We start from the raw sequence: 24405 nt of genomic DNA on the forward strand, positions 1-24405 counted from the left end.
TCCATGAGAATGCCACTTCTTGTATTTATTTTTTTTAATAACTCTTCTTTTTTTTTTAAAAAAAAAAAAAAAAGAGTGAAAGGTTTCTCAAATGGCAAAGTGTTTGCACACTAGCTTGGTAACTGAGGTGGGTGACAAGCAGTTAGTTATGTGGGATTGCTGCTTGCTTCCAATCCAATACACCATAAACAGGAAAGAGAGCAAAATACCTTTAAGATATAAGTGGTTGGTGGGATAGAAAGGGACCAGCTTTCCTGGGAACTCATGGTCAGACGAGTATTTGGGAAGCTGGCAAATGTCATCTCTACCAGTGTGTAGCAAATAGGGATGGAATTTCAAATAAAGATAAACCCATGTTCTTTAGCAAAGTGAGTATTTGCAATGTCTTCTCTGAGAGACTTTATCTATCTCTGTGCTTACATCCAAGAGAAATTCCACCAAGACATCCGTGGCCAGTTCCCCATCAAATTCAATCAACCGCTCTTCCTTAAAGACATAGAGACTTCCCTCTTCAACCAAGCCTGAAAGAAGGAGACAGGAAAGACAGCAATCACTAGACAGAAAACAAATTATTTCCCAGCTGCGACCAGGACATGTGGCCAACACATCACTAAAAGCATTTTTACTACAGAGTATCTTGCTTGTCGTTCTAGCAACACCTCCTGGAAAACACAATTGCCAATTCAGCATGTTGGTCCAGCTAGAAACAACCTGAGCAAGATCCTGACTGCTGTTTCGTAGCACAAGGGACAGATGTCAGCCAGAAGTTGTGCTAGTTTCTTCCCAAATGTCGAACGTTTTCATTCTGGTCACAGTTTGGCCTCAGTTGGAAAATTTCTGTACCGGGAACTTGTTTATTGCAGTAAATAATACTGAGCTCTAACTGATATCCCGAATTTGAACAACCTGACACTAGATGAAAAATGGATTTTTGGTGCGGGCTGTACTTTCTGCCCGAAGAAGGCTGAACTATGTGAACATAAACAGTGAACGGGAAGCCAAAGCGAGCTTCAATCTCTCTGTCTTAGCTAGCCTTGGCAAAAGGATTAGAAACCTATGGTAGAGACGCCGCAGATGGCAGGCTGGCAGATTTGTATGGTATATCACTGGGCTGAGGACTCGTTGCTGCAGCATCTCAGTGGAGGCTCCAAAATCACCGGCACTAAGCTCCTGCAATGCATTGATGGCAGGGTAAAGGTGGTTGGTAGTTTGGTCCTTCTTGGAGAGGCAGAAGCTCTCAGCTTTAGTTTAGCTTCCACCAGCACACTTAGCCTCTAATTTAGGAAAGAAAATCACAGTCCAGTATACAGTCCAGTATGCTTGAACAGTCTCTGACTTTAAGCCTAGTGGTATATTTGTGTGCTATTGTATTTATGTGCCATAGTATTTCCACATTGCTTTGTGGGCTAAAATATGAAGGAATCGCCAGGAATTTCCAGGGGTGAGCAATGCAGCAGCCTTTCACCTTTGCAGGAGGTTTCCTATTCTGCTCTGTGCAGCAAGTGAGGAAGGGCTGGCACCTGGCTGCCAAACCATTGCAAGGCTGTAGCTCCCCTATTAGTGGCTGGGGGTCACCCTGCCGAGGGCCTGGTGACATTTGGGGGCCTATGTGATGTCCCTGTAAGCTTTGGTTCTGTGCCGCTGTGTCAGACCTGTCTCTGTACAGGAAGAGCATGGGGTTGCTGCATGACACCTGTCTAGTTTCTGCTCAGCAAGCTGTGAGCTTCCACCCTGTCATCGCTATGGCATGAACTGGTTTTCTTTTTCACTTGGTTTGGTTTTGTTTTGGCACTCTCAGCCAGGAAGCTTTTCCCTGGAAGGGTGTTGGGTCACCCCTCTCATCCTTGCCCCCCAACTTGATCCTGACTATGTTGGGGTAGGCAGGTGCTCAGTCTGCGATGGCCAACATCACCCTCTCCATCCTGGTGACAAGGATTTGGCTGTCCTCTATGGGGCTGGCTATTGGGCATCACTCCAACACCCCCTCCAAGCTATTCCAGAGATATCAGATACGGGACTCACCTAGCTTTTTAGCAAGTTTGGCATCCTTCTTGGAGTCTACCATCCCGAAGCCAATGCTCCTGGGCTCCAGGACCTGAGCCGCCAGCTGTGGGAGGAACCAGAGAGCCCAACGTTAGCGGCATTAACACCACAGGGTAGCTAAAGGGCATCATGCCCTGCTACCATGGCACGACAGACACAAGTGACCCATATTCTGCTTTCAGGCAGCACCAATGGGTGGGATGCATCACATGCTGCCTCCCCGCTGAGATAACACTGCCCAGAGGTCACAAGGGTTGGGTTTCTTCCCACTGTGTCACAGCGCCGAGTTTGCTGGCGATACCACATGCTGCTAACTGCTGTTTGACACTTGGGCACAGGCAGAGGCACTCTTGGCCGAATGGGGGACACCAGAGCACTGCAGGCATGGCTGGGAGAAAAACCTGTGCCACCGACACAAAGCAAAAGCTGTCTCCTCCTTTGTGCCTTGGTGGCCCCCTGCGGGGCAGCGTGACATGTGGGCACCATGGACGTTATAACTCTGAAAGTGCTTGGTGCCAGGCAGTAGTGGCTGCAAACTGGAGGGGATGCAGGGCACTGCAGCATCACATTTCCTTCATACATGTGATGGGGTGGCCAAAGCAGGCTCCCAGCGACATAAAGCAGAGGGACTCCTGGCTTTGCAAAAGCTGTCCCTTCTCCTATGAAATGCTTTAAGTCATGTCTCCTGGCCAGGCTTCTGTCAGCCCTCAGTTCCTGGTCCTTTCTTTTTCCTAAAGAAATAAGTCTAATCCCAGCCATGCTCGCATTTGCCTCCTTGCAACTTCGGAAACCACTGCCTCCCATTCCCACCATTTTTGTCGAAGGGGCCTCTTGAAGATATCGAGTTCCTGCCTGTTTTGTGAAAATAGATATGTGAGGAAAGGAGAGACGGTCTGCAAGTGCCCCATGGTGGGGAGCGGCCCCGGGTGAGACCCTGTGAATTCCAGACAGGCTCCATAGAGTTGCAGTGACCCTGGGAAATGAGTCCGCTTAGTCACCAGATGACTGACTTAAGAACACCAGAGACCCTACAAGGCGGTAATGATGCTCTGAGACCAACAAGCAGCTGTAAGAGCCCCCTCCTCTTCCCTCTCCCTTCCTGCTCCACGAATGCCACTGGTGCTGACAGTCTTCTTGCTGTCCCTCCTTCCCAACCCTGACAGAATAGGGGCGGGTGATGGGGATGAGGGTTTGGGGGCCTCCAGGGCAGGAATGTCCCTATTAGGGCACAGCTGCTTATGTGCAGTGGTGGGAGGTTGGAGGGGGGCAGAAGAAAAGTGGCCGGAGGGATGGCAGGCTGATTTATGAGGAACGCCCTCCTCCAGGACCCCTTTTTGGCACACACACCCCCAGCCTCAAAGCTGGTTTGAATGTCACCCAGCGGCACTGTCCCCATGGCCATGTGGCCCCTTGGCTCCCCTGCTATAAATAGCCTCCGCCTGCGCCCGGCTGCTGTGAGACCGAGCAGCGATTAAAGGCGTCGGGGAGCAAAAGTGGTGGGGTAAACCCCCCACCTGCACCCTGGGGCATCACAGGGCCAGCCACCTCCCCATGCTGGCAGTGTCCAGCCTTTCCCCAAAATCCTGGGAGAGATGGCAGGCACCCTGGCAATCAGGTCTCAGGGACCTTGCTTAGAATCATCAAATGGTTTGGATTGGAAGGGACCTTGAAGATCATCTAGTTCCAGTCCCCTGCCATGGGCAGGGACACCTCCCACTAGACCAGGTTGCTCAAAGCCCCTTCCAGCCTGGCCTTCAACACTTCCAGGGATGGGGCATCCACAGCTTCCCTGGGCAACCTGTTCCAGTGTCTCACCACCCTCACAGTAAAGAATTTCTTCCTAATAGCTAATCTAAATCTGCCCTCTTTCAGTTTAAAGCCATTACCCCCCGTCCTATCACTACACTCCTTGATAAGGAGTCTCCACCTTTCTTGTAGGCCCCCTTTAGGTACTGGAAGGCCAGAGCCTTCTCTTCTCCAGGCTGAATGACCCCAACTCTCTCAGCCTGTCCTCACAGGAGAGGTGTTCCAGCCCTTTGATCATCTTCGTGGCCCTCCTCTGGACCCGCTCCAACAGGTCCATGTCCTTCTTATGTTGGGGGCTCCAGAGCTGGATGAAGTACTCCAGGTGGAGTCTTATGAGAGCAGAGTAGAGGGGCAGAGGCAAAGGGGAGCAATGGAGAACACGGTTGTCTCCTCCCACCAAATACGCATCCCCAGGACTGTCCTGAAGCCTTCCAGAAGGACATATATTCCACCAACCATCACAGCACCACTGCAACCTTGATTCCCATGTGGCTACCTGGCCTGTTGTCTTTAGAGGGAAATGCCACTGTGTGAGGCAAAAAGGGTTCCCCGTGTTATGCAGGAAACACATGGTCTCACTACTCTTTCCTTGCTCTCTGACAGTGCTTTGAAATAAAGGTGAGGTTGCACGTTCAGGGCTGGTGTTTACAGGGGATACTGCCTGAAGGGGGCAGAGCAGTGGTGCATATTTGCACATCCATTGATAATGCATCTCAGCACAGGTCTGACCAGTCTGACATCCCATTTCCTGGCTCAGGCCACAGCTGTCCGCATTAGAGCACCTGAGAGCAGTTGGTACCCGATAACACAGGGAGAGATGGACACCTCTTGTGAGCTCCCCAGACATTTGCAAGCAGGTGGCGGCGAAAAAAGCTGTTTTCTGTTCCCCATTGTGGGGATCTGCCTTTACTGGACAAAGGGATGGAGCCTGTAGGTTCATCAGCTTTAGGGGATATTGTCAGCAAATCCCCACTTTTTGGCAGTTGTGTAGGAGAGCAAGAGGTTCCTCAGAGTCAACACTTGAGGCTCTGGCTGCAATGTGACCAGAGGTAAAACACAGAAAGCCCAAGGGAAAAAGATTGTCCAGTCACATCCAGTCCAGTCCGTGTTTGATCTAGCTATCTACTTACAGCTATGTTAGCCATGTGCCAGACAAAGTCAAGGCAGTTTAAGACCAATAGTTCTTGACTCCTGCACACCGGAGATGGTTAGGGTTTCTTGGGGGAGTTTGAAGCAGCTCAGAAATGTGCCTTCATTGTGTGAGGCCACAACACCTGCTACAGACAAGTAGTTGGGTGTGAGAGGGGACATTTGCGAGAGAGGAGGCGTTGATCGGGAGTAATGTATGTGAGCATGCAGCGTACGCGAGGTCAGTCTTCGGAGTGGTGGAGTGGTGTGGGTGCAGCCGCATAGCTGCGAGCGTGGGAGCTTGCTGGGAAAGAGCAAACGTGTCTAGAAAATGCGGGTGGTGGGATGAAAGCCTCTTTGTGTGAGACTCTGGGAGTGTGCACTTCATTAGGGCTCGGGAGGCAGAAAAGGTCACAGTGGCGCTGGAGGTGTGCCTGTTGCTGTGGCAGGGCTTGCGTGACCGCGTCTAGCGAGACTGTCCCTAGGAGGTGTATGTACCGTGGGCAGGAGTGTTTGGAGGTGTTCCTCTGAAGAGGCGTGTCCCAAGAGAAGATGTGCCACAGTGTGTGACTTTCATGCTAATGAGATAACGAGGTGAGCGGTACAGCCTGTGCCCATCTGCAGAGCACTGGACTCCTGCACCAGGGAAATCTCTATGCAACACGAGACTCTTGGGAGCTCTTTCCACTGGGGCAGCGCCCGGAGGCAGGAGACCTTTGCAGAGTGTCTGTACCTGTGGTGGCTTTTTCTAGTGCCAGCTCTGCAGGGGCTAGGCATTGCTCCTGCCTGTGCTTTCCCTGCTTTCCACTGCGGCAGGTAAATCTGACCAGTGCTTAGGTGAGGACGAATTCCCACACTTATATTTGAACCCCACAAGGCAACAAAATATAGAGTATGCCAGAGGCACAGCAGCTTGGCTAGTTGGCCCCTGCTCATTACAGTATCAAGCATTTATATATCCCCTTACAGTATTTTCTGATTCCATAATGCTAGCGGGATTTGAATGCAGATAATGTTTCTAATCTTGACAGTCCTCTTGGCTCAGGACCCTGGGACAGAGACAGCTGTAATGTAAGAACACAGCCCCTCCTCCTCCTCTCTCTCCTCCTCCTCCCTTTAAATTCATATTGCCTGAAGTCTTGGCCAGCCAGAGCCCTTGTCTTTGTGTCAGCTTCTATAGCAAGTAATTTACCTTGGGGAGATGGAGGGGAGGAACTGCCCTGGAAGAACTGGACCTAACTGGTCATGCAGTCCCTGAGGTACAGCAGGAGCGTTGGGCAGGCAGAGCTGGCTTAGACCATAAGCAAAGACCACAAGCAAAGACCACAGTCGCTTGTAAGCTCATAGCCCATGCACAGTTTGCAGCCCTCCCTTCATGTGCATGAAGCCTTTGCAGTGCACGCTTTCTAGCCACAGGATCACAAGCTGTGTCCTGCGCAGTCCTCAGAAAAGGAGGTGTGAGTTTGGGAGCACTTCCTCCTTTCTCCCACTTCCTTCAGGTAAGAGCCATACTTGGATTTGGGTAAGGTGAGGGAATGCATGGCCGTCTGGGTTGTGTGAGAGGTGCCAGCCCAAAGTGAAGCTTGGGTACCACCAAGTAAGCAAGTGCCACCTCATTTTGGACAGTGTCAACAGTTGCAGGCAATCTGAATAATGGGGATGGAAAGAAGCAACTCCCTGCCAGAACATCTCAGCTTCCCACCTACCATACCTATCTGAACCTAGGTGTGACACTGGGACATTTAAGAAGACCCAGAGGGTCATTCTGAAATCTTAGGTTATAAAGCAGCAGAATTGTCACAGGCTGCCTGACCATGCTCCTATTCCAGCTGCAGACAACACTAATTGTGTCAAACCTTGCACTTGGTGTCAGTTTTCCTGCTAAATGGCAGAAAAAACCCAGCAGAGAGGGTTACAAATGCGGGTGGGAGGGGTGGATGTCTCAGCATGGTCAGTTTTTCATTGTGGAGTGACATTATGATTTTGTGGCCTGGACTTTCTTCCTACTTCTACAGCAGCTGCCTGGAGCTCCCACAGGCAGTAAGGTTCATCTTCCCCAGCCGCTCAGGTTGGGAAGCAGGATGTTGTGTCTCTGTGAGAGCCGTCATGAGCAAACTTCTTTTAAGCATGGGGAGCTTTCTGTTCCCCTGGCTGGCAGCGGTGGAAGAACAAAACTCAAGCAGTGCAAGGAGGAGAGCAACAGGAGACGATGAGGGAATGTCCCTCAAGCAACCTACACTTCTTTGCAGTTTCTCTCCTTACTCTCTTTAAAGCTGCAGTTTATGTTGGTGGTCAGAACCTGGTTGATGATGATTTTATATCCCAAAATGTTAGGATTTTATTTTCAGAAACAGCAGGAGGAGATGGCAAAAGATGGCATTTCCCCAAAAGCTTTGAATCCGTATGCAGGACTCACGCCTTCATGCTACAGTTGGCTTCTCTGTTGTTAGAGCTGGTAGGCAGGTTATTGGAGAGCAGAGGGGGATATCTCTCCTTCCTAATGCTGTGTGGTCTCCTCTAGCATCCCCTTGCATACCTCCACCAGCAACATTTTGGGTTCTTGCATAATTCAGACCAGCGAATTACAGGTCCTGACACATCATGGTGGTCAAAGGGAAGGGGCAGAAGCCTGCGGAGCAGCTGCCACTAGAGGAGCCACTCTTTGGCAGCCGAACTGGGGGAGAGCATGTTGGTCCCACCTTCCTGCCCTTTTCCACCACCTGAGCTGCCAGGAGAGGCTGTTTATGGCTGAACCTGCCCTCCCTGGGAGTCGCTGCTCCTCGGACTAAAAGGCAAGTCCCCAAATATGGAACACCCAAAGGTCACTCCTGCGGAGGTGGCTTTCACAGGTAATGCTCCAAGAACGCCTTCCCGGGGCTTTAATTGCCGCGCAGCCGCTCAGCCCGGTCAGACATACGATGTGCTCTTTGGCTGCCTCCCTAAAGGTTTCGCATAGTTAGTATTTTTATCCGCAGCGGGCATCCCTAATTTTAGCGAGGGGTAAGCCAAAGCACAGCCTCCCCAGCCCTGAGCTGACCGGGGCCGGTGCCCGTGCCCACCCAGCACCCACGGGTGCAGGGGCCACCTGCCACTGCTGCCGGCCAGCCCTCGCTGGCACCGCATCACAGGTGTTTTGCCGACTCAGCTGGGCAGCTGGCACGCTGGGGACAGCCCGGGCCGTGCGTCCGTGCGTGCGTCCATGTGCTGACCCAGGCTGTGGGCTCTGGGACGGTGCCCAGGGGCCACCCCGCTAAGCTCCCCTTCGACAAAACGGAGACCAGAGGTGCAGCCTGGAGGCTGTCCTCGGCAAAAGTGAGGCTCTCACTGCCTTGTTGTCCTTCTGGCCTCAGAGAGGCTGCTTTGCAACCCAAGGCTGGATGCTGCCGTGAAGCCTACGCAGGGCACAAGCTGTCTCCTTTCAGTAGCTGCTGGAGGAGGGAAGCATGCTTGATATTCAGCCCATTCACCTCCGCAGACCATTGCCCATGTCATTCCTACACCTCCAGCTCCCAGGAACAGGTCAGATTTCTCGAGTTTCTGACCAAGTGGGTGTGAGCCAGCGCCTATGAAACCCCAGAGAGCCCAGGACGCTGCAGGCAGGAGCGGGGAGCTCCCATCCTGCATCCGCAGGAATCATCAGCGAGGGGGTGGTCCTGCGGGAATGGAGGGTTCCTTGAGACAAGACAAGCCTTTTACCCAAGAAGGTGAGAAACAAGAACTGAGGAAAGCCTTAAAAAACACAGAGCCCCATTGCGCAGGGTTCGAGGTGTCAGAGGTCTGCTAGCTGACAGCATCCCATCTCCTGCCAGGGCAGGACAGGGTTCCCAGAAAAAGGACGTATCATGTACGGCAGCTGGCCTTCGCCAGGGCTGTGCCAGCGAGCGGGCAGGAATGAGCACCATCAGCATTGCTTAGGAGGGAGCACTGGCCGTCCCAGGGCGCCAGGGAGGGGAGGAGCGAACGCCAGCTCTGCAGCCCCCCCCGGGGAATTGAGTTCTTCACCGCTGCTACTCGTTCTATTTCCTCAGGCAAGGTTTTGTCTCATGTATGTAGGTAAATCCCAATGTGCAAAAGAGAAAAAAAAAAAAAGAAAAAAAGGAAAAAAAAAAAGGAGAACTTGGACCTTGCTAAGTCACTTCTTTCCTAGGCCATGGATTCCTTACCTGAAGCCTGTCCTTTAGGGACGGAGGCTGCAAAAGGACATCTCTGGTCATCAAACCAGGGACAGTGTCATTCAATCTGTCACAACCCGGTCAATGTCCATTTAAATCTCGTTGGGCTGTTCTCCCCTTGATGTCTTCCTCCTCCGGTGATTAGGGACTTCCTAGTTCCCAGACTTGGTTTATTCATAGCCAGTTTGTCCTCAGGCTTGGTGCTTAAATAGCTCTTTTCCCTCTTGGGTGTTTAAAGAGAATTATCGTATTCCCTTTCCACTCTTCCCCACAAATGAAGCTCAGGCATGAAGGAAGGGCAGTCATGGGCTTTGATTAGTTCAGTTTTAGATGAAGGGCACTGGCAGACCAAGTTCTAGTGTAAGATCATGGTGGACAAGCGCAACATGGCCCACCAGTCTGCCTCGCAGAGCAACAGCTGTCCCAGCCTGCGGGCAGGCTTGCGAGAAATGTCAAGGTCTGGGGTGGAGAACACGAAATGAAAACTGTAAACACCACATGTGTCCACTGAGTAGGCGAGTGTGAGCTCAAGCTAGTCCTTTTGAAGGCCTCCACTCAGGATGGGGCAAAGGCACCTCCTTCTACAAGAGTGAGACCCTACCTCCCAGGAACCAGCCCAACAGGAAGACTAACAGGAAACCGTCACCAGCACAATTTTTGGGAATCTGACTAGCGTGGCAGGATGGCTGAGACCTAAGAGGATGGGATTTTCAACTTTTTTCCCCAGTTGCATTTCTGAAGGGAGGGGTGACACAGAAGGAGTCTCCATGTGACTTAAGGTCTTGCATGGCACCTACAGAGGTTGTCTGCTCTCCAGCTGGATAGTGAGAAGAGCTCCTCGCTTTGGGGACAAGAAAGCCTGCAAAGCCTGAGCAGACTTGGCCTTGCACTGTGTTAGTAAGTGAATCCAAGCTCACAGGGGTCTGCCATGTCTCCAGATAACATTTGCATAAAGGCTGGGTCTCTCGATGAAACCACCTTGATTTTCTTTAGAACCTGGGCTTACAGCTGGTCTCTGCTCTGAGAACTGCTGTCAGCACACCTCCCTCCAGTCATACTTTAGCATCTGAGAAAGGTGCCTTTCAAAGAGCTGTATGGCCCCGAAAAGGGGGTCTTATGCTAGATGCTGCCCTTATGCTAGATGCTTCTCATGCAGCAAGTCCAAACTTACTGCTGGCAACTGACAGAGGAACTTCAAAGAAAGAGACTGGGCAATAACAGGTAAAGCAGCCTTGGAAATTGTTTCTGCCACTGTTATACAGAAAGACCAAATCAGATACTTGTCCCTGGATGTCAGTGTGCCCATATGTGAAATGAGGAGCTCTCTGCAACTTGCTTTTGTGACTGGCATGTCAGTAAGTGAAGTCCTCCTAGGTGCTACTGCTAAAAATCAGTGCTCTGCTGGCTGTTGATGAATTGAGACCTACTTACATGGTCTCAAAGGGCAAAGTAATCAGTGCACGCTTTTTCCTTTTCTTTCCCTTCCTTCCTTATTTTTGCATTAACTTATCTGTACTGGAAGCCACTGCTTTAGTAGCCATGGAAACCAAAACACCTCTTTTATTACAGGCAAGTAAAAGGCACTTGCACTGTAGGCTTCTACACATACCTATCCAGCCAGGTGTGCCTTGTCTCTCACCCTGAGGACTTGTTCTGTAGAGACCCAGGGACCTGGCAGTTTCTGTGACACTCAGTGAAAGTCTTGTATAACGTGTCAACCCAGCCCAGGAAATTGTGTTGAGGCACTGTCTCATGAACATGCCCATTTTCAAAGAAAAAGACTGAAATCTGGGTCTGTGAAACAAACAGAGAGGGCTGCTAAAAAAGAAAGCTTATATTTATATTTATATTTATATTTATATTTATACTCTATCTAGAGATGGGGATAAACTAGAATCTTGTGTCCTGGTTCCTATAAATTTCTGGGATAAACTACACACCTAAACTTGTAAACCTTTTTCCTTTGTTGCATCAGAAGCAGAGAAGGACTTTTTGCTATATATTACATGGCTCTGAACTCTCATGGGAACATCTGCTCTCCAGGGATTTCAAGACCATGTGGATTGAACTATGCCCAAACCAGCTGATCTTGCACCAGTTTTTCCATCCTGAGCTGGAAGCTGCAGTAGTTTCAACACTTGAAAATAAATCCTTGCTCTTGAGTGAACTGGGAGGTAAGCTTTACACCCAGTTTAGCCCTTGCCTTTTGCTGGATTCAAAATTTGTCTTTCCCTCTCACACCACAGGTAGCTACTGGCTGTGGTTGGGCACGAGGAGGATCTCATGCAATGTAGTCTCTTGGATTTATATTCCCAGGTTCATAGGAGAAATTTTCCCTTGTGTTACAGAATTGGACAAATACGTTAAGCAGTTTCACTTTTTCCGGCCATTTATTGCTAGAGACCGGGCTGATCCTAGACCTTATCTGGAAAGTGGAGTACCACGTCCCTCTTCTCTTATCTCTAATCAGAATGGTTTGTGCTAGGACAGTTCTCCATGAATTTTTGGACCAGGGACACTGTTGCACTGAAGGACCTAAAGTACCTGGGCTTGACAAACCACTTTTTGTAAAGGATATTACACACGCACACAGATGACAAGGAAAGAATGACTGGGGAGCCAGGACTGAGCGAGTTTCAGCAGAGGAGGTGGTAACGCAGCGCATCGCAGGCAGCCTGCTATGGTAGTGAGACAGCCTCAGTTGCTGGAAAGAGCTTCTCAGGTGCAAAAGGAAAGCCCCTAACCCCACCGCTCATTATTTTTCTACATGACTCCTAGAGAGGGGGGCTGGCCCACTGGGAAAGTGGAAATATCCCTAGGAGATTCAGAGATGAGAGGGAGAGGGGAGAAGGTCTGAGAAGCGGTGGTATGAGACAGGATGAAATATGGTAGGGGAGCTACAGAGGAGAAGAAAAGCAGAACAGATATTTCTCAGCTTCACTGCTTTGGTCTTTTCCTCTTTTGTCCCTTCTTCATGAAAGCTGAGACCTTTTAGGACAAGTAGCTTTTTTTCTTACTTGTCTGTTAAATAATTGTTGTGAAGCCTTGTGCCTGGCTGTTCCATCTGCTTCTTCACTGTGCTCACCTCATGGGGCATGCAGGGCTCTTGTAAACATCTCCGCAGAATAAGAATAGCCACCGTTAGCCCTGGGACTGCCTGGTTCTACCTCTGCGTTGGCCCATACAATGGCTTTTCCCCACTCAAGCTGCAGGTGCTTTTCGGTAGTCAGAGGTGCAGAGTGAGGTCATAGCAGAAGGGCACGCAAAGGAGAAGAGTCCTTTAACCTGGGCTGTGAAACAGTCTGTGCTCATGCTGGTTTTGCTCTGGGTTGTCTTATAACAGTCTTTCCCCAAATCTTTTCCGCCCTAGCCAGAAAGCAGTAGGCAGCTGTATCTTGAATCATTGCTTTGATTGTTTTCCTGACAGACTAACCCAACAGCTCCCAGCTTTCCCACCCTGACCTGGGCTCCTGGCACTGCCACCCTTGGAGCTGTTGTCAGGCACAAAGGATGGTCCAAAGCTGCTGTTTCTCCCAGAGGGGCATGGTTATCTCCAGACCCTGTCCTTGCCAGGTAGCACCCAGCAGTGTAAGCGGCAGGAGCTGTCAGGACTGCTTCATGATGGTCTTCACTTTCATTCTCTTTCTAAACTGGAAATGGACCCTGGGCTCTGTGGCAATCTGGTGACAGCTCCCAGTACACCTGGGTACGGGGAGCTGAAGACCCCGTGTGCTGTCCCACTGTAATATCAGCTTAATGATGGCATCCCTTTTCTGGTGATAGCTGGTGTGCTTTGACAGCGCCCGTCAGTCCCGCATGCTGGGCTTTTGTCCTGGGGAGGCAATTTTTCCTATCATATCACTTCCCCCTCAGTCAGTTTGTAGTTATGGTTTGGTAAAGTCCTTAAATATGTGCTTAACTTTACTCATGTGCTGTCAGGTTTTCAGCTTGATCTCCTAAGGATACGAGACCTGTGTGATTCTCTTCTCTCTCCCCCCAGGTCCGTCTGTCAGCTGCCTCCCCTAATAATTTTTCTAGCTATTGGCCCTTTTCAGCCAAATTTTCCAGAGGCTGGGATATCAGCATAATAAAGTTATTGCAAGTTTCGTGAAGAGCAAGACTTGGAAGGGAAGAGACTGAAGTGCTCTGAAGGAAGGAAATGTCACCACATGAGCTCAACCCCTCTTAGACACCAGAGGACCTGGTAAGAGAACCTCACAGGCTCCTCACTCATGGGAGAAGCCCAAGTCAGAGCTTGTTACTGTCCACAAGGTTCATATTTCAAGGAAACCATGCTCATGGTCAAGGGACCTTTTTCTAGGTTGGAGGAGTGTTTGTCTACACCCATCTTGCCCTTCTTCGGCAACCCCCAGCTTTGTAGCTGTGGGTTTTTTTGACTTGCTGAAGCCTAAACTGGTGGCTGGATCTGGAGTCAAGAAGGAACTGGTCGTCACTGGTGGGACTTTTGTTGGCTTCAGCAACATGCCATGTCATCTACTATCTGGACACATCTTGGAGTTTCTCCTAGCAAATTTGCAGGAACCTGGGCATTGGATCTCTCATTCTTTTCTTGGTGTCTAAGATATTTCTTCAGGTCTTTGGTCTTCGGAATTATAAATTTCTTATAAAAAGCATGTGAGAGGAACAGAAAGAGTAGACTCTTTGGGTTTTTTCTGGACTTAACATCCATTAAGCCCCTTCCCTCCCATGTGCACACACACTCATGTTCATCAGACAATAGGACATAACAATGCTTAACCACCCAGCTCAGATCTCTGCTTAGCTCCACACCTGCCTGTGTTTTGGTTGAAGGCTCCCTAGTATTCCTAGTGATGGAGACCAATGCCATTTTATGGATGAGAGGCTAAGGACGTGATGTTTCCCAGGCTGTGGAAGCAACACCTCTTGTTGTAAGTCAGTAGGTAAATTCTCAGTAGAGTAAGACGGAAAAACATGAGGTGCTCCAGAAAGACATCTTACCACAGGCTTCGTCCTATGCTGGGAACCCCCCAGGCTGGCTGTCAGGGAACACCAAGGGCTGGAGTGTTTGCCTCTTAGATACCTTATTTCAGGCATAAAGGACTTTCTGCACTCCGAGCCCTGAGTCCTCTACGGAAATTAGATACATAAAGCCTTCCTGAGTGAACTTTTCCCAGGTTTGGCTGGAACGGGAGGCCCTGTCACTGTTCCTGTGCCTACCCAGCAGCTCGCTACTCTGGGTACTTACTCAAATTATGGGAGAGCTGGGTTCATCTGCTGACTGCCTCCAGGGAGACTGATCCCAGGCAGTTCAACTCCCGGATGAATGGCTCCACACCTCAGCCACGGGGCCACTGCAGACATTTCTTTCCCTCTCCCTGTCCTGGTGAACATGGGGTGAATTCCCACAGCCGGATGAGCTCTGGCAGGGCAGATTGAGAGTGACCCCCATGGCACAACACGTTATGGTTTGAGGTAACGGAGGAGGGAGCAGACCACAACCTGGCTCGCCTGCTCCTTTCACAAGTGCTCCCATGGTTGACTTAGTACAGAAATCGGGAGCCCCAGCACCTTGCTGGGCTGTGACCCATGCAGGATAAGACACATCCTATCTTCTCGGTTGCTTTCTGAGAGCCTGTCCCCGTCTGATTCTCTCGGGTGACAGAGGCAAAGGAGTGCTCAGTCTGCAATCGCCCTTGTGCTTGGGCTGTCAGATTGCTGCTGCTGCGGTTCCCAGTCCAAGGGAGGACTGTGAAACTTTGAGACATGCACTGAATCAGCATTGCAAGCGCTTGGGAAATTTTGAGGTCCAAGCCACAAGCGCCGGTTGCTGAGGGGCACGCTTAGCTGCTAGCTGAGCATTAGCGGACCAGAGCACTACAATTATGTAAAGTCTCCTGAGGATCTAATCCTAAATCTCTCGCCCAAGGTCACATAAGAAGTCCGTGGCAGAGAGACAACTGGAAACCAAGTCACCAGAGTCCTAAGCTAATGTGCTCACTGCTGAATCCAACCCTGCAAAATAAAAGCCTTAAGCCCGAGTGTATTGCAGCCATTGCACCCTTGATAGAGCTGATTCTTAACACGGGTATAGGTGTCATGGGGACTAAAACTGATAGTACACAACAGATACCTGCTTCTGTCAGATTTCTATAAATATGTATTTAGCAACCGCTTGCCATCTATTGAGCATGAAATAGCTATCCTATTAAATAACAACGCAATTATACCCCCAACCATAAACATTTCAACGGCAGTTCCAACATTATTCTTTCTTTTCTTTGCCAAATTTTATTTTATTGCTCACTGTCCTGGTTTGAGGAGCAAGTAACTGTTTCCTGACAAGTGAGTAAAATCTGGTGTAGTTTTTGAATCTTCCTTCTTGTCAGACTTGCTGAGGAGGTCAACAGACTTTGAACTTGACATTGGACTTTTTCAGGTCCCAGACCTCAACAAGTGTATTTTCTAATTCATGTTTGCTATACTCCTAGGGGTGCAATGAGTTTTCTCTCCGGATCTGATAAATACAGCTTATATGTTTCTTCTGCAATTCTCTCTTTCTTTCCAAATGTGTCTTTTAGTTAAGAGGGAATATTTCTAAGCCCCTGGTAGGAAACAGGCATCTAACAATCCAGGCGTGCAGCTGTACGATTCCCTAGATTACAGCTATACTACAGGAAAGAATGCTATGAATCTACTTCACAATTTTTACCACGATTTATTTTACTGAGGATTATTTAATCATTCTTTCACCAAAGAATTAACAACACTTTTTTTTCCAGCACAGAAACGATTGGTTGCATTAATAAGCAGCTACAGACTGATTCCAAGCAGGCAACCCAGTGTCAGAAAAACAAAAAGGGATTTAATGCTGCATCAGTGAGAGGCTTTTGAGATGGGGAGCTAGGGCACCCGTTTGCAGCACAGTTTGGTAAGGCTTTTTGGTTGATTACTCCTAGTGGGATAGAAAATGGGACCGAATCCAGAATACAAGGGGGATACTGGCTTGCACAGAATGAGAAAGGATCTAAAAATTTCAAGCTACGGACTCAGGTCTGTGCCGAGATTTGGGAAAGCTCAGCTGAACTGAGTTCACATTGCTGAGGTTTGCAAGGTTACTTGCTACTGCCTGGGTTTCTGACGTGCAATCCAGAAAGACTATTTCCCAGCAAAACAACTCAGAAGAGCACAAGAGAGGCTTTTTCCTGGGCTTTGCAGAACTCAGGGGCTTACTCAAATCCAAGTAAACAAACCTAAACTTTTGGGTGCTCAACCTCCCCCCTGCACCAGACCCTTAGACGGTCCTCTCCCGTGGCTCCTCTCCACGGCTCCAGGCAATGCTGTGATATTGACCCCGGCTGGGACATGCAGCGGCGCTTACCTCCAAGACCATCTCTGTCATCTGGAACTGCTTCTGGGAGACCTTGTCAGAGCTTACGGGCTCGTGGAAGAGCAGGCAGAGCATGTCATACTTCTTCAGGGCCTGCTTGTAGTTCTTCTCGTTCAAGTCGATCACTCGGTCTTTCCCATCATAAGTGGGGAAGTTCAGTCCCTCTTCTGCCTTGCAGCAGAAAAGCAGGTAAAAACCTGCCAGGATCCAGCAAGTCGCCTTCATAGGGGAGGCCTTGGAGTGCAGCGGAGGACAGGTAAACGTCCCCCTCCTTCTTAATTTGGGAAGAGGGGGAGACCAAAGGCTCCAGGTGAAGTTTGACCTGAGTTTCTCTTTCTGCTGCCTTCCTAGTGATCAGCCCAAACCCTGCAAGGCTGGTGGGGAGCAGCAAACTCTGCTGTCCTGGGCTCACAACAAAGAGACAGACAGGAGAAGCTGTCAGGCCAAGCCCTGGATACCTTACATAGCTGTGTCCAGCTCCCGTGTCATTAGGAACTCCATTTTTAGGAAGCAGTTGTTTCAGGCTAAAAATAAACCCTGCAATGAATAAAAAGGACAGATATGACACCATTGAGGGCCTTGCTGGCACTCTGCATCATCTGAGAGAGAGGGAGCGAGCAAGAGGGAGGGAGTGGAAGATGTCGATGCTGGGAACACGCAGGCAGGGTTTGCGAAGGGACAGACTTCACTTGCACAGGGAACCAAGCCACAGCCTGCCCTACTAGGGCTTAACAAAAATAGAAGGTTACTTACTGCATTTTTTAATAAGGGTATCTCTCTTTGTAACCCCTTGGGCATCACAGTGATTAGGCTTTGGATAACAGATCTCAGATTAAACAGTTTCAGAGCCTCATCGGCACCGCTAGAGGAAAAGTCCCGTTTCCTCAGCAGCAAAGGAGGTGAGCGCTCGTGGGACTCCCTCCTCCTCCTCCTCCTGCCTCGGGCACCAGCCGGAGCTGCCGGCTGACATTCAAACTCTTCTGAAGAACCTTCTCTGCTTACAGGGTACCAGGGGAATTGCTGGCCCTTGGACTTGTGATCCCAAAGCAGAGGGCAGCTTACGCTGCAGCCTCCCTGGCCCACAGCAGTCACCAAGCCCCACACATTGCTGGCGAGGGGTTAAAACCTTATCGTGTTAAGGGGGATGAAGGGTAGCAGGCACGTGCCCAGGCCGGTGTCTTGGAGCAGCAGGCAGGGTTCTCCTCAAGATGATGGACAGATGCCACCATCACTGCTGGCCTCCCAGGCGATAGGACCTGCCTGCTGGCCCTAAGGGGTTTTTTTTCCCCAAAAAAGCAAGCTGTCCTGCATATTCCTTCCTCTTCATTTCCCAGGAATGGTGACCGGGAGCTGCCGCTTTGCTGTGCCTCCCACATCACGCTGCTGGGGGAGGAACGGCTTGGTGGCACTGTCTTTCACCTCTTCCCCTCCTCTGACCGGGGTGTCACTGCTGCCCCATGACTGGCAGCAACAGGCAGGTGGAGGCAGGCCAGCTGGCCGCATGCCACCACCGGGGCTGACGTGGATCCGCTGGAGAAGGCACGCTGAGGGGCTGGCAGAGAAGAGCTTGACAGGGGGCACGGGTCTCTCCCCCCTGCCAAAGTGACGTGCAGAGAAGTGGCCTTATCAGGCCTCCTCCTTGCATGTTGCTCCATCCCAGCCTTGCTCCATCCATGCCGGGGAGGAGGTGATGTCCCTTCTTGGTGCATGCAACTCTCACCCGGACCAGCTGTTCCCATTTCACTGTAGAGCTGGGATTATTTCAATATTTGGGGCAAAAGGCGAGCATTACTTAGCAATTACAGAATCATAGAATCCTTTAGGTTGGAAAAGACCTTTAAGATCATCGAATCCAACTGTAACCCTAACAGTGCCAAGTCCACCTCTAAACCATGTCCCTCAGCACCACACCTACAGGCCTTTTAAATACCTCCAGGGATGGTGACTCAACCACTTCCATGGGCAGATTATACCCATCTCCTGGGTGATCTAGGAACTCACATCCCCTCAGCTTTCACTTCCAACCTGAACAGCCCACGACATACTGACTGGAACTCTGTGGGCAACAGTTCCCAAGTCTGTCTTATTTCCAAAGCCTGCTCAGTTTCTGCTCTTGCCTTTTCAGAAGTTCAACGTTTGCCTGCAACTTGAAGTCCTAATGATGAAGCCTGAGGAATGTGGGTAGAAGCCAGAGCCTCAGGAACACACTCCCTACAGAGGCACGCCCTTCAGGGGCGGTCATTTCTAGAGGGAGATGTGACAAACCTGGATACGTCCCATTGCTTTTAGTGAGAGACGCAAGCCTTGTGTCACAGTGGGTGGCAATGGCTGGCTAGGCTTTTGCTGAATGTTTAGGCTATAAAATGCACAACTGAGCTTGTGGGATGACCAGACATACACCAGGCTGGCTGGTTGCCTTTGAAGGACCCCATGGATTTGGGGTGCAGGAGTAGACTTCTGCTGGCATCAGAGTGTGTCTTAAAGCAGGCACACAACAGACAGGGCTGTAAAAATGAAATGTTCACAGCTACTTCCAAATTGGTTTCCCAGACTCCTGCCCTCCTTTTATTCTTGCAGATCTTCAGCAATTGCCCCACTTTTGTATCACTCAAGCTATTTTTGAGGCATTTTATCTCTAGTCTGAATAACTTTTTAATCTGCCTAAAAATAGACGCAATCCAATTTTCATTTTCTCCTCTTTTTGCTATCAAAAAAAAAAGGAACAAAAAAGCTTTTTATTCACAAAAAGTGTTACCTCGTTAGCCCCAGACACATCTATTTTATCTGCCTGTGGCATGAGTAGCAAAGATTTGTGACTGTTAGGCTTCACCTCTGCCGCAAAGGGAATTCCTCCAGCAGACCCACACTGCGTGTCGTGGTCACTGGAAAGTCCATCTCTTTGTCTCATCACTCAAAACTTCAGTAGGACTGTTAGTGCAAAATCCAGTGGACATTTTGGGGCAGGCTCACTGTCGAGAAATGGACACTGTGTAGACCTCACGGATTTGGGGAACCCGAGCTTTGTTGAAGGCCCATTTCTATAGGATACTGATAAAAGCTTTCTCTGTGTGACAGATCCTTCCCCGTAGGGTAGGAGAAATAGCAGTTCCCCATAGGAGGGGAGAAAGAGGAGGACAAAGAACTTTTCTGTGGAATCTTGGATTTTGCATTCACAGGTTCATCACAAGTACTTTGTGCTATCTTTCTGCACAGTCCAAGGTCTTCCTGATCGCATTTAGCTGCCCGTGATTGCAATACATCTGTTTCTGTGAGCAGTGCCATGAGAGGGAATGATATGGTCAGCGCTGTGTCCTGCGACATTTGCCCTTCAGCTCATTCCCTGGCAAAGCTGACATCTATTAGTCTCTGATATAAGGCTCAACCTCCCGACTTTGACTCCTTAACCATCTTTTAGACCTGCTTCTAGAAATCAGTATGATGCTCTTCCCTGGCAAACCATCCCACCATCCACCTGAAAGCTCTCTGAATGATGAGCTGATAGGGCTTAATGCCCATTCACCTGGGCAGGTGCCCACATCACTCAAACAACCTTCGGAACTGACCCCAAAATTTCAGGCAAAGAAAGAGAGAATTAAAGGAAAAGCTTGCTGTTGATTTATCCACTATTCTAGGCTCTTTGGGGTATATGCATTAAGCAAAATCCTGGCTCCAGGGAATTAGGTTGTGAAACCACCCCTGACATGTGTTGAAGTAGGATTTTACCTTGTTTCTTTAAATTTTGTGAGGACAGGTAGCGACAGAAATACAACGGAAGTGCTCAAAACAGTACAATCTCAGCCCTTCATTTCAGGCCTGTAGAAAAGCAGGGTGGGGATGTAGGATAAATAAATATCTCCTTCTTGTTGATTTTTTTGTTCTACTTGTATTAGAAATTAGGGATATCCACTTGCTGCTCCTCCCTCCTGGCTGCTGCAGCCGCACTCCACGCTGCCATTCTCACCTTCATTGTCCTTTCTAGCTCACGCAGTAAAGGAGGTCCCCAGCCACTGCTGATCCAAATGCTTCGGTGAGCCTTTTTTCCAGGGCTTCAGGATTTAAGGTTCTGCTTTAGCTAATCTCTTTTCAAGCTTCTAAGACCTTGTATGTTTTGCAAGATAGGGAGTATTCAGAAAATATGCCTTTTGCCTCCAGCTAGCCAAGCAAGGTCACAGCACGTAATAACTTTGAGTGTAATGCTGTCATTAAGGTGAAAGCCTCAGAAATGCACTGAACCTTTCTAAGGAGACTAAGGGGATCGCTATCACCTCGAGGAAAGCACTGCAGTGCAAAAAAAAAAAACGTAGTTCTCTCTCCCTTCCCTTCAGCCCTGAAAGGTGACAAGTCTTTCATGGTGCTTTACATTGCCTGTACTCTAACATAATCATGTCAGTGATGGCAAGTACAAGGCACAGAAGCTGTATCATTTGCCCTCCCTCCCTTTTTTTCCTGTTTTTAAACTTCCAGAGATCTCTGTATATTTCGACTGAGGTGTCCCAAGACCTGCCGTGTGATAAGAAGATGCTGTAAACCCTCCTGTTTTCTGACACACGGGCACTGCTTTTGATGAGGAAAATAAAACACAGCACAGACAAAAGCACTTATACAAAATTATATAGAAATTGTAAAGGGAAGGTCAACGAGACAACTCAGAAGTCCTGACTCACTTGGAGCCATGAGGGTCTCTGCTCAATGACATTTCAAAAAAGTCTTGTATTTTTTAGACATCATGTCCCCCAGAGTAAAGTTGCCCTGTGCCTACTTATGGGGATCATTGCACCTCTCTGTCTTTGAGAGTTGGCATCTGTGTCTTATACAGGTCAGAAAGTAGTTTAGAAGGTCATAATCAGGACTGTCCCAGAGTTCCTCCTAATGAGTTTATAATCCCTACACAGCAAGAAGGGATTTCTTGCTGTGTAGAAACTCAGATTTCACTCAGGGCCAAATGGAAATGGGCCCATTGGCAGGGATGGAAATGGCTGGGAAGGAGAGTAATAAAATGAAAACGAAAAGCACAACAAGAAATGCTGGAAGCAGGGAAGACCACTTCTTCACGCAGAGGGCTGACAAGGGACACCTGAAGGCAACCTGCTGCCGGTGGCTGGGGGGACCCATCAGGTGGACTGGAAAAGGCTGCAGGTAGCCTGCAGCAGGACAGAGAGGCAGCGACCTGCCTATCCCTCCCGGTGGGCTGGGAGCTCCGCCAGCCTGTGGGAGCAGCGTACGACTTATCCACACGCAACCCACCCTGGAAAGGGTGGAGGGGATCCCCAAGGGGGCTTCCTGCAGGCAGCACTGGGATGGCAGGATTTTCTCCATTGTTCCTATTGCTTATACGGGAGACAGCAAACAGATGCTACCTCTAATACACCCAGACAGTTTCAAAGAAATAAGAGCTTAAAATTGGCATTTTATGAATCCTAATCGGGGTGACAGCTTTGCACCTGGCTGTACCTGCATTGCGTTAGGCATATTAGAAGAAGCCTGGATCCTACTAAGGAGTGGGCAGAGAGGTGGTAAAAAAACCAACACCCTGATCTAAAAATATTCCAAGAAAGGCCATTTCATAAGCTGCAGGTCCCAATCATATTTGGTAAGCGTGGAGGGCTACACTCAGGTGTCCCATCACTCCCTGTGCTTTCATCTGGAAAAACTCCTCTCTCTGAGGATGGAGTAACTGGGTCCCTGCCTAAAGAAGCCAGACCCAGATTTATTCACTGGGCCTCTGACAGGAGCCCATGCCCGCAGTTTGCAGGAGGTTGCCTCCACGGGGGCCGGGCACGGGGGAGCTGTTTGTGGCTGTTTGGGTCTGACAGGCAATGCCTTTTCAGAGCCACTGGAAGGCAGCCTTGTTTGGGCAAATAATTAGCATTGGGAAGAGACTTTGGAGCAATTATTTGGCTTTCTGGCTCTATCTTACCTGAAAACGGGGAGATGTGACTTAGCCATAGCCTGGTTAGTAAAATCTTCGCCTTTCCAGTAATCGCAAGGTCCTACAGATGTGTGCCAGAGCTCTGCCGATCACACACTCAAAGCAGCCTGAGCAGAGACCTGGCCATGCTGTTGCCTGCAGTGGCCTCCTGCCCACCTTCTCGTCTGCAGGACCTGGGAGCAAGGAGGGGTCTGACGTGCAATTTGGTGCTGGAGCTTTCAACCTTTTCTTTTGATGTACAAACTCCTAAAATCATTCTAGTGTCAGTGCAGATCCCTGCGTAACATCTTCAAGCTGACTGATGGGAGGTCCTTTTGTTCCCAGATACCTCTAAGTCACCCTTCTTCAGAACAACTCCAGTGCCGCATGCTGAAAAACTCTCCCCGAGGACAAATCCCATGGCATGTCACTGCCACCACCACCACCCCCCGCCTCGTTCTATGTCACCCTCCTGTGCTGTGACATCACAACTGATGAGCTAAAGCAGTTGCCCCTGAGACAGGGGCATAATCTCCCCAGAGGGGGAAAGGTGGGGACAGGTGCTTCAGGAGGGACAGGAGGTGGCTGTGGGTAAGAGATGGTGTTATGGTTTGAGAAAACCCATAACAATTTATTGTCATTTAGACAATTATTCTATCACCCGATGACCTCTCCCCACCCAGGAAGGGGAATCGGGGAAACCAAGGAAACACAAGGGTTGAAATATATGTAGATTTAATAGGATAAGACTAAATAACTAACAATAATACTAAAGAACCAGTATTAATCCCAATACTAATATAAGATGTACAAGGATTACACTCAGCCAATTCCATCAGCGGGAAGCTGTGCACTCCCAGCCGTGGACAGCAAATGTCAGACACTGCGAGCGCTGCGGCTTCGGGAGGAAGGGAAGGGCTCAGGGGTCCGGCAGCGGGGCAAGGAGTTTCTCTAGACTGCCGCCATCAAGGGAGAGAGAGACTACGCAGCAAACTTTCTAATTCATATCGAATGTGGTGTTCATGGTATGAAATAATCCTGTTGGTCAGCCTGGGTCAAATGCCCAGGCCTTGCTCCTCCTCAGCCCTGCACCCGGCAAGGCTTGAAAACACTGAGACCTTGAATCCCACATAGCCTAGCTGGCTATAAAGTAAATATTTTCACAAAGTCAGACACTAGAGTCTTCCAAAAGTGGAGTTTTCCCCAGCATTAGAAGAGAAATCAGTCCTGTGTCGCTCAGCCCAAGACAGATGGGCATTCAAATTTTCCTCTCCACAGGCTTCCCGTGGGGCTTTGAAAAAATCCCTCTGTGTCTCAGTTCTCCATCCGAACTGTGTCGGTGGGGCCCAGGGATGGTATGAAGTTGTAAGGTGCTTTGACACTAGACTGATGGGGGTTAGTGCTTTAGGCAAGCAGGGAGACTGGGAAAGGTCTGGGCTACTGAAGCTTTTGGCATGCTGGAGAGCCTGAGAAGGGGACACAACTGCTGCTGGCAGCGTCTCCAGCAGAGCAGGTTCAGACACCTGGCCAGGCATGTTCCCATGAGAGATGCTGAGAGCTGAGCTCTGGGTGACCTGCTTGAAAACATGGTGATGCAGAGCCAAGCCCTGAGCCAGTGTGAAAGCATGTCCCAAAGCTGGTCCCCTGAGAGCTGAGGTGTGAATGGGTGCAGGCTGAGCTCTGGCCCAGGGACCCCAGTAATTACTAATAATATACTAATTATATAATTACTAACAGCAAAGTAAAAGAAATAAACCATGTGATCTGACACAGCATGTTCCCTTCATGAAACCCTTGGGGCACATACAGCCCAGTCTGGCCGTTTCCATCAGTCCCCCTGCCTTTTTCTTGGAGGAGGTGGGATCACTGGACTCCTGCCTAGTTTGGCCACGATGGGTATGTCTGGGCATACGTCCGTGCCTCTGCCTGCACCTGCCCGTGCAGGCATTAACCACCCAGACCTCTGGAGCCAGGGTCCA

The 24405-nt window shown here is 49.7% G+C and overlaps 1 protein-coding gene across 1 annotated transcript in view; it reads right to left on the reverse strand.

The window, feature by feature from the left end:
- Positions 1-17180, reverse strand: part of CASQ2 (calsequestrin 2) — a 36514-nt gene extending 19334 nt beyond the window's left edge. The window contains exons 1-3 of the mRNA XM_063351677.1: positions 16510-17180; positions 2023-2107; positions 421-521 (exon numbers count right to left, since the gene is read on the reverse strand). Of these exons, the coding sequence (XP_063207747.1) occupies positions 421-521; positions 2023-2107; positions 16510-16743 (420 nt within the window). The 5' untranslated portion in view covers positions 16744-17180. The remainder of the gene's footprint in view (positions 1-420; positions 522-2022; positions 2108-16509) is intronic.
- Between the last annotated feature and the right edge of the window lie 7225 nt (positions 17181-24405).

The sequence above is a fragment of the Chroicocephalus ridibundus genome, chromosome 1 (genome assembly GCF_963924245.1).
Source record: "Chroicocephalus ridibundus chromosome 1, bChrRid1.1, whole genome shotgun sequence".
Lineage (NCBI taxonomy): Eukaryota > Metazoa > Chordata > Aves > Charadriiformes > Laridae > Chroicocephalus > Chroicocephalus ridibundus.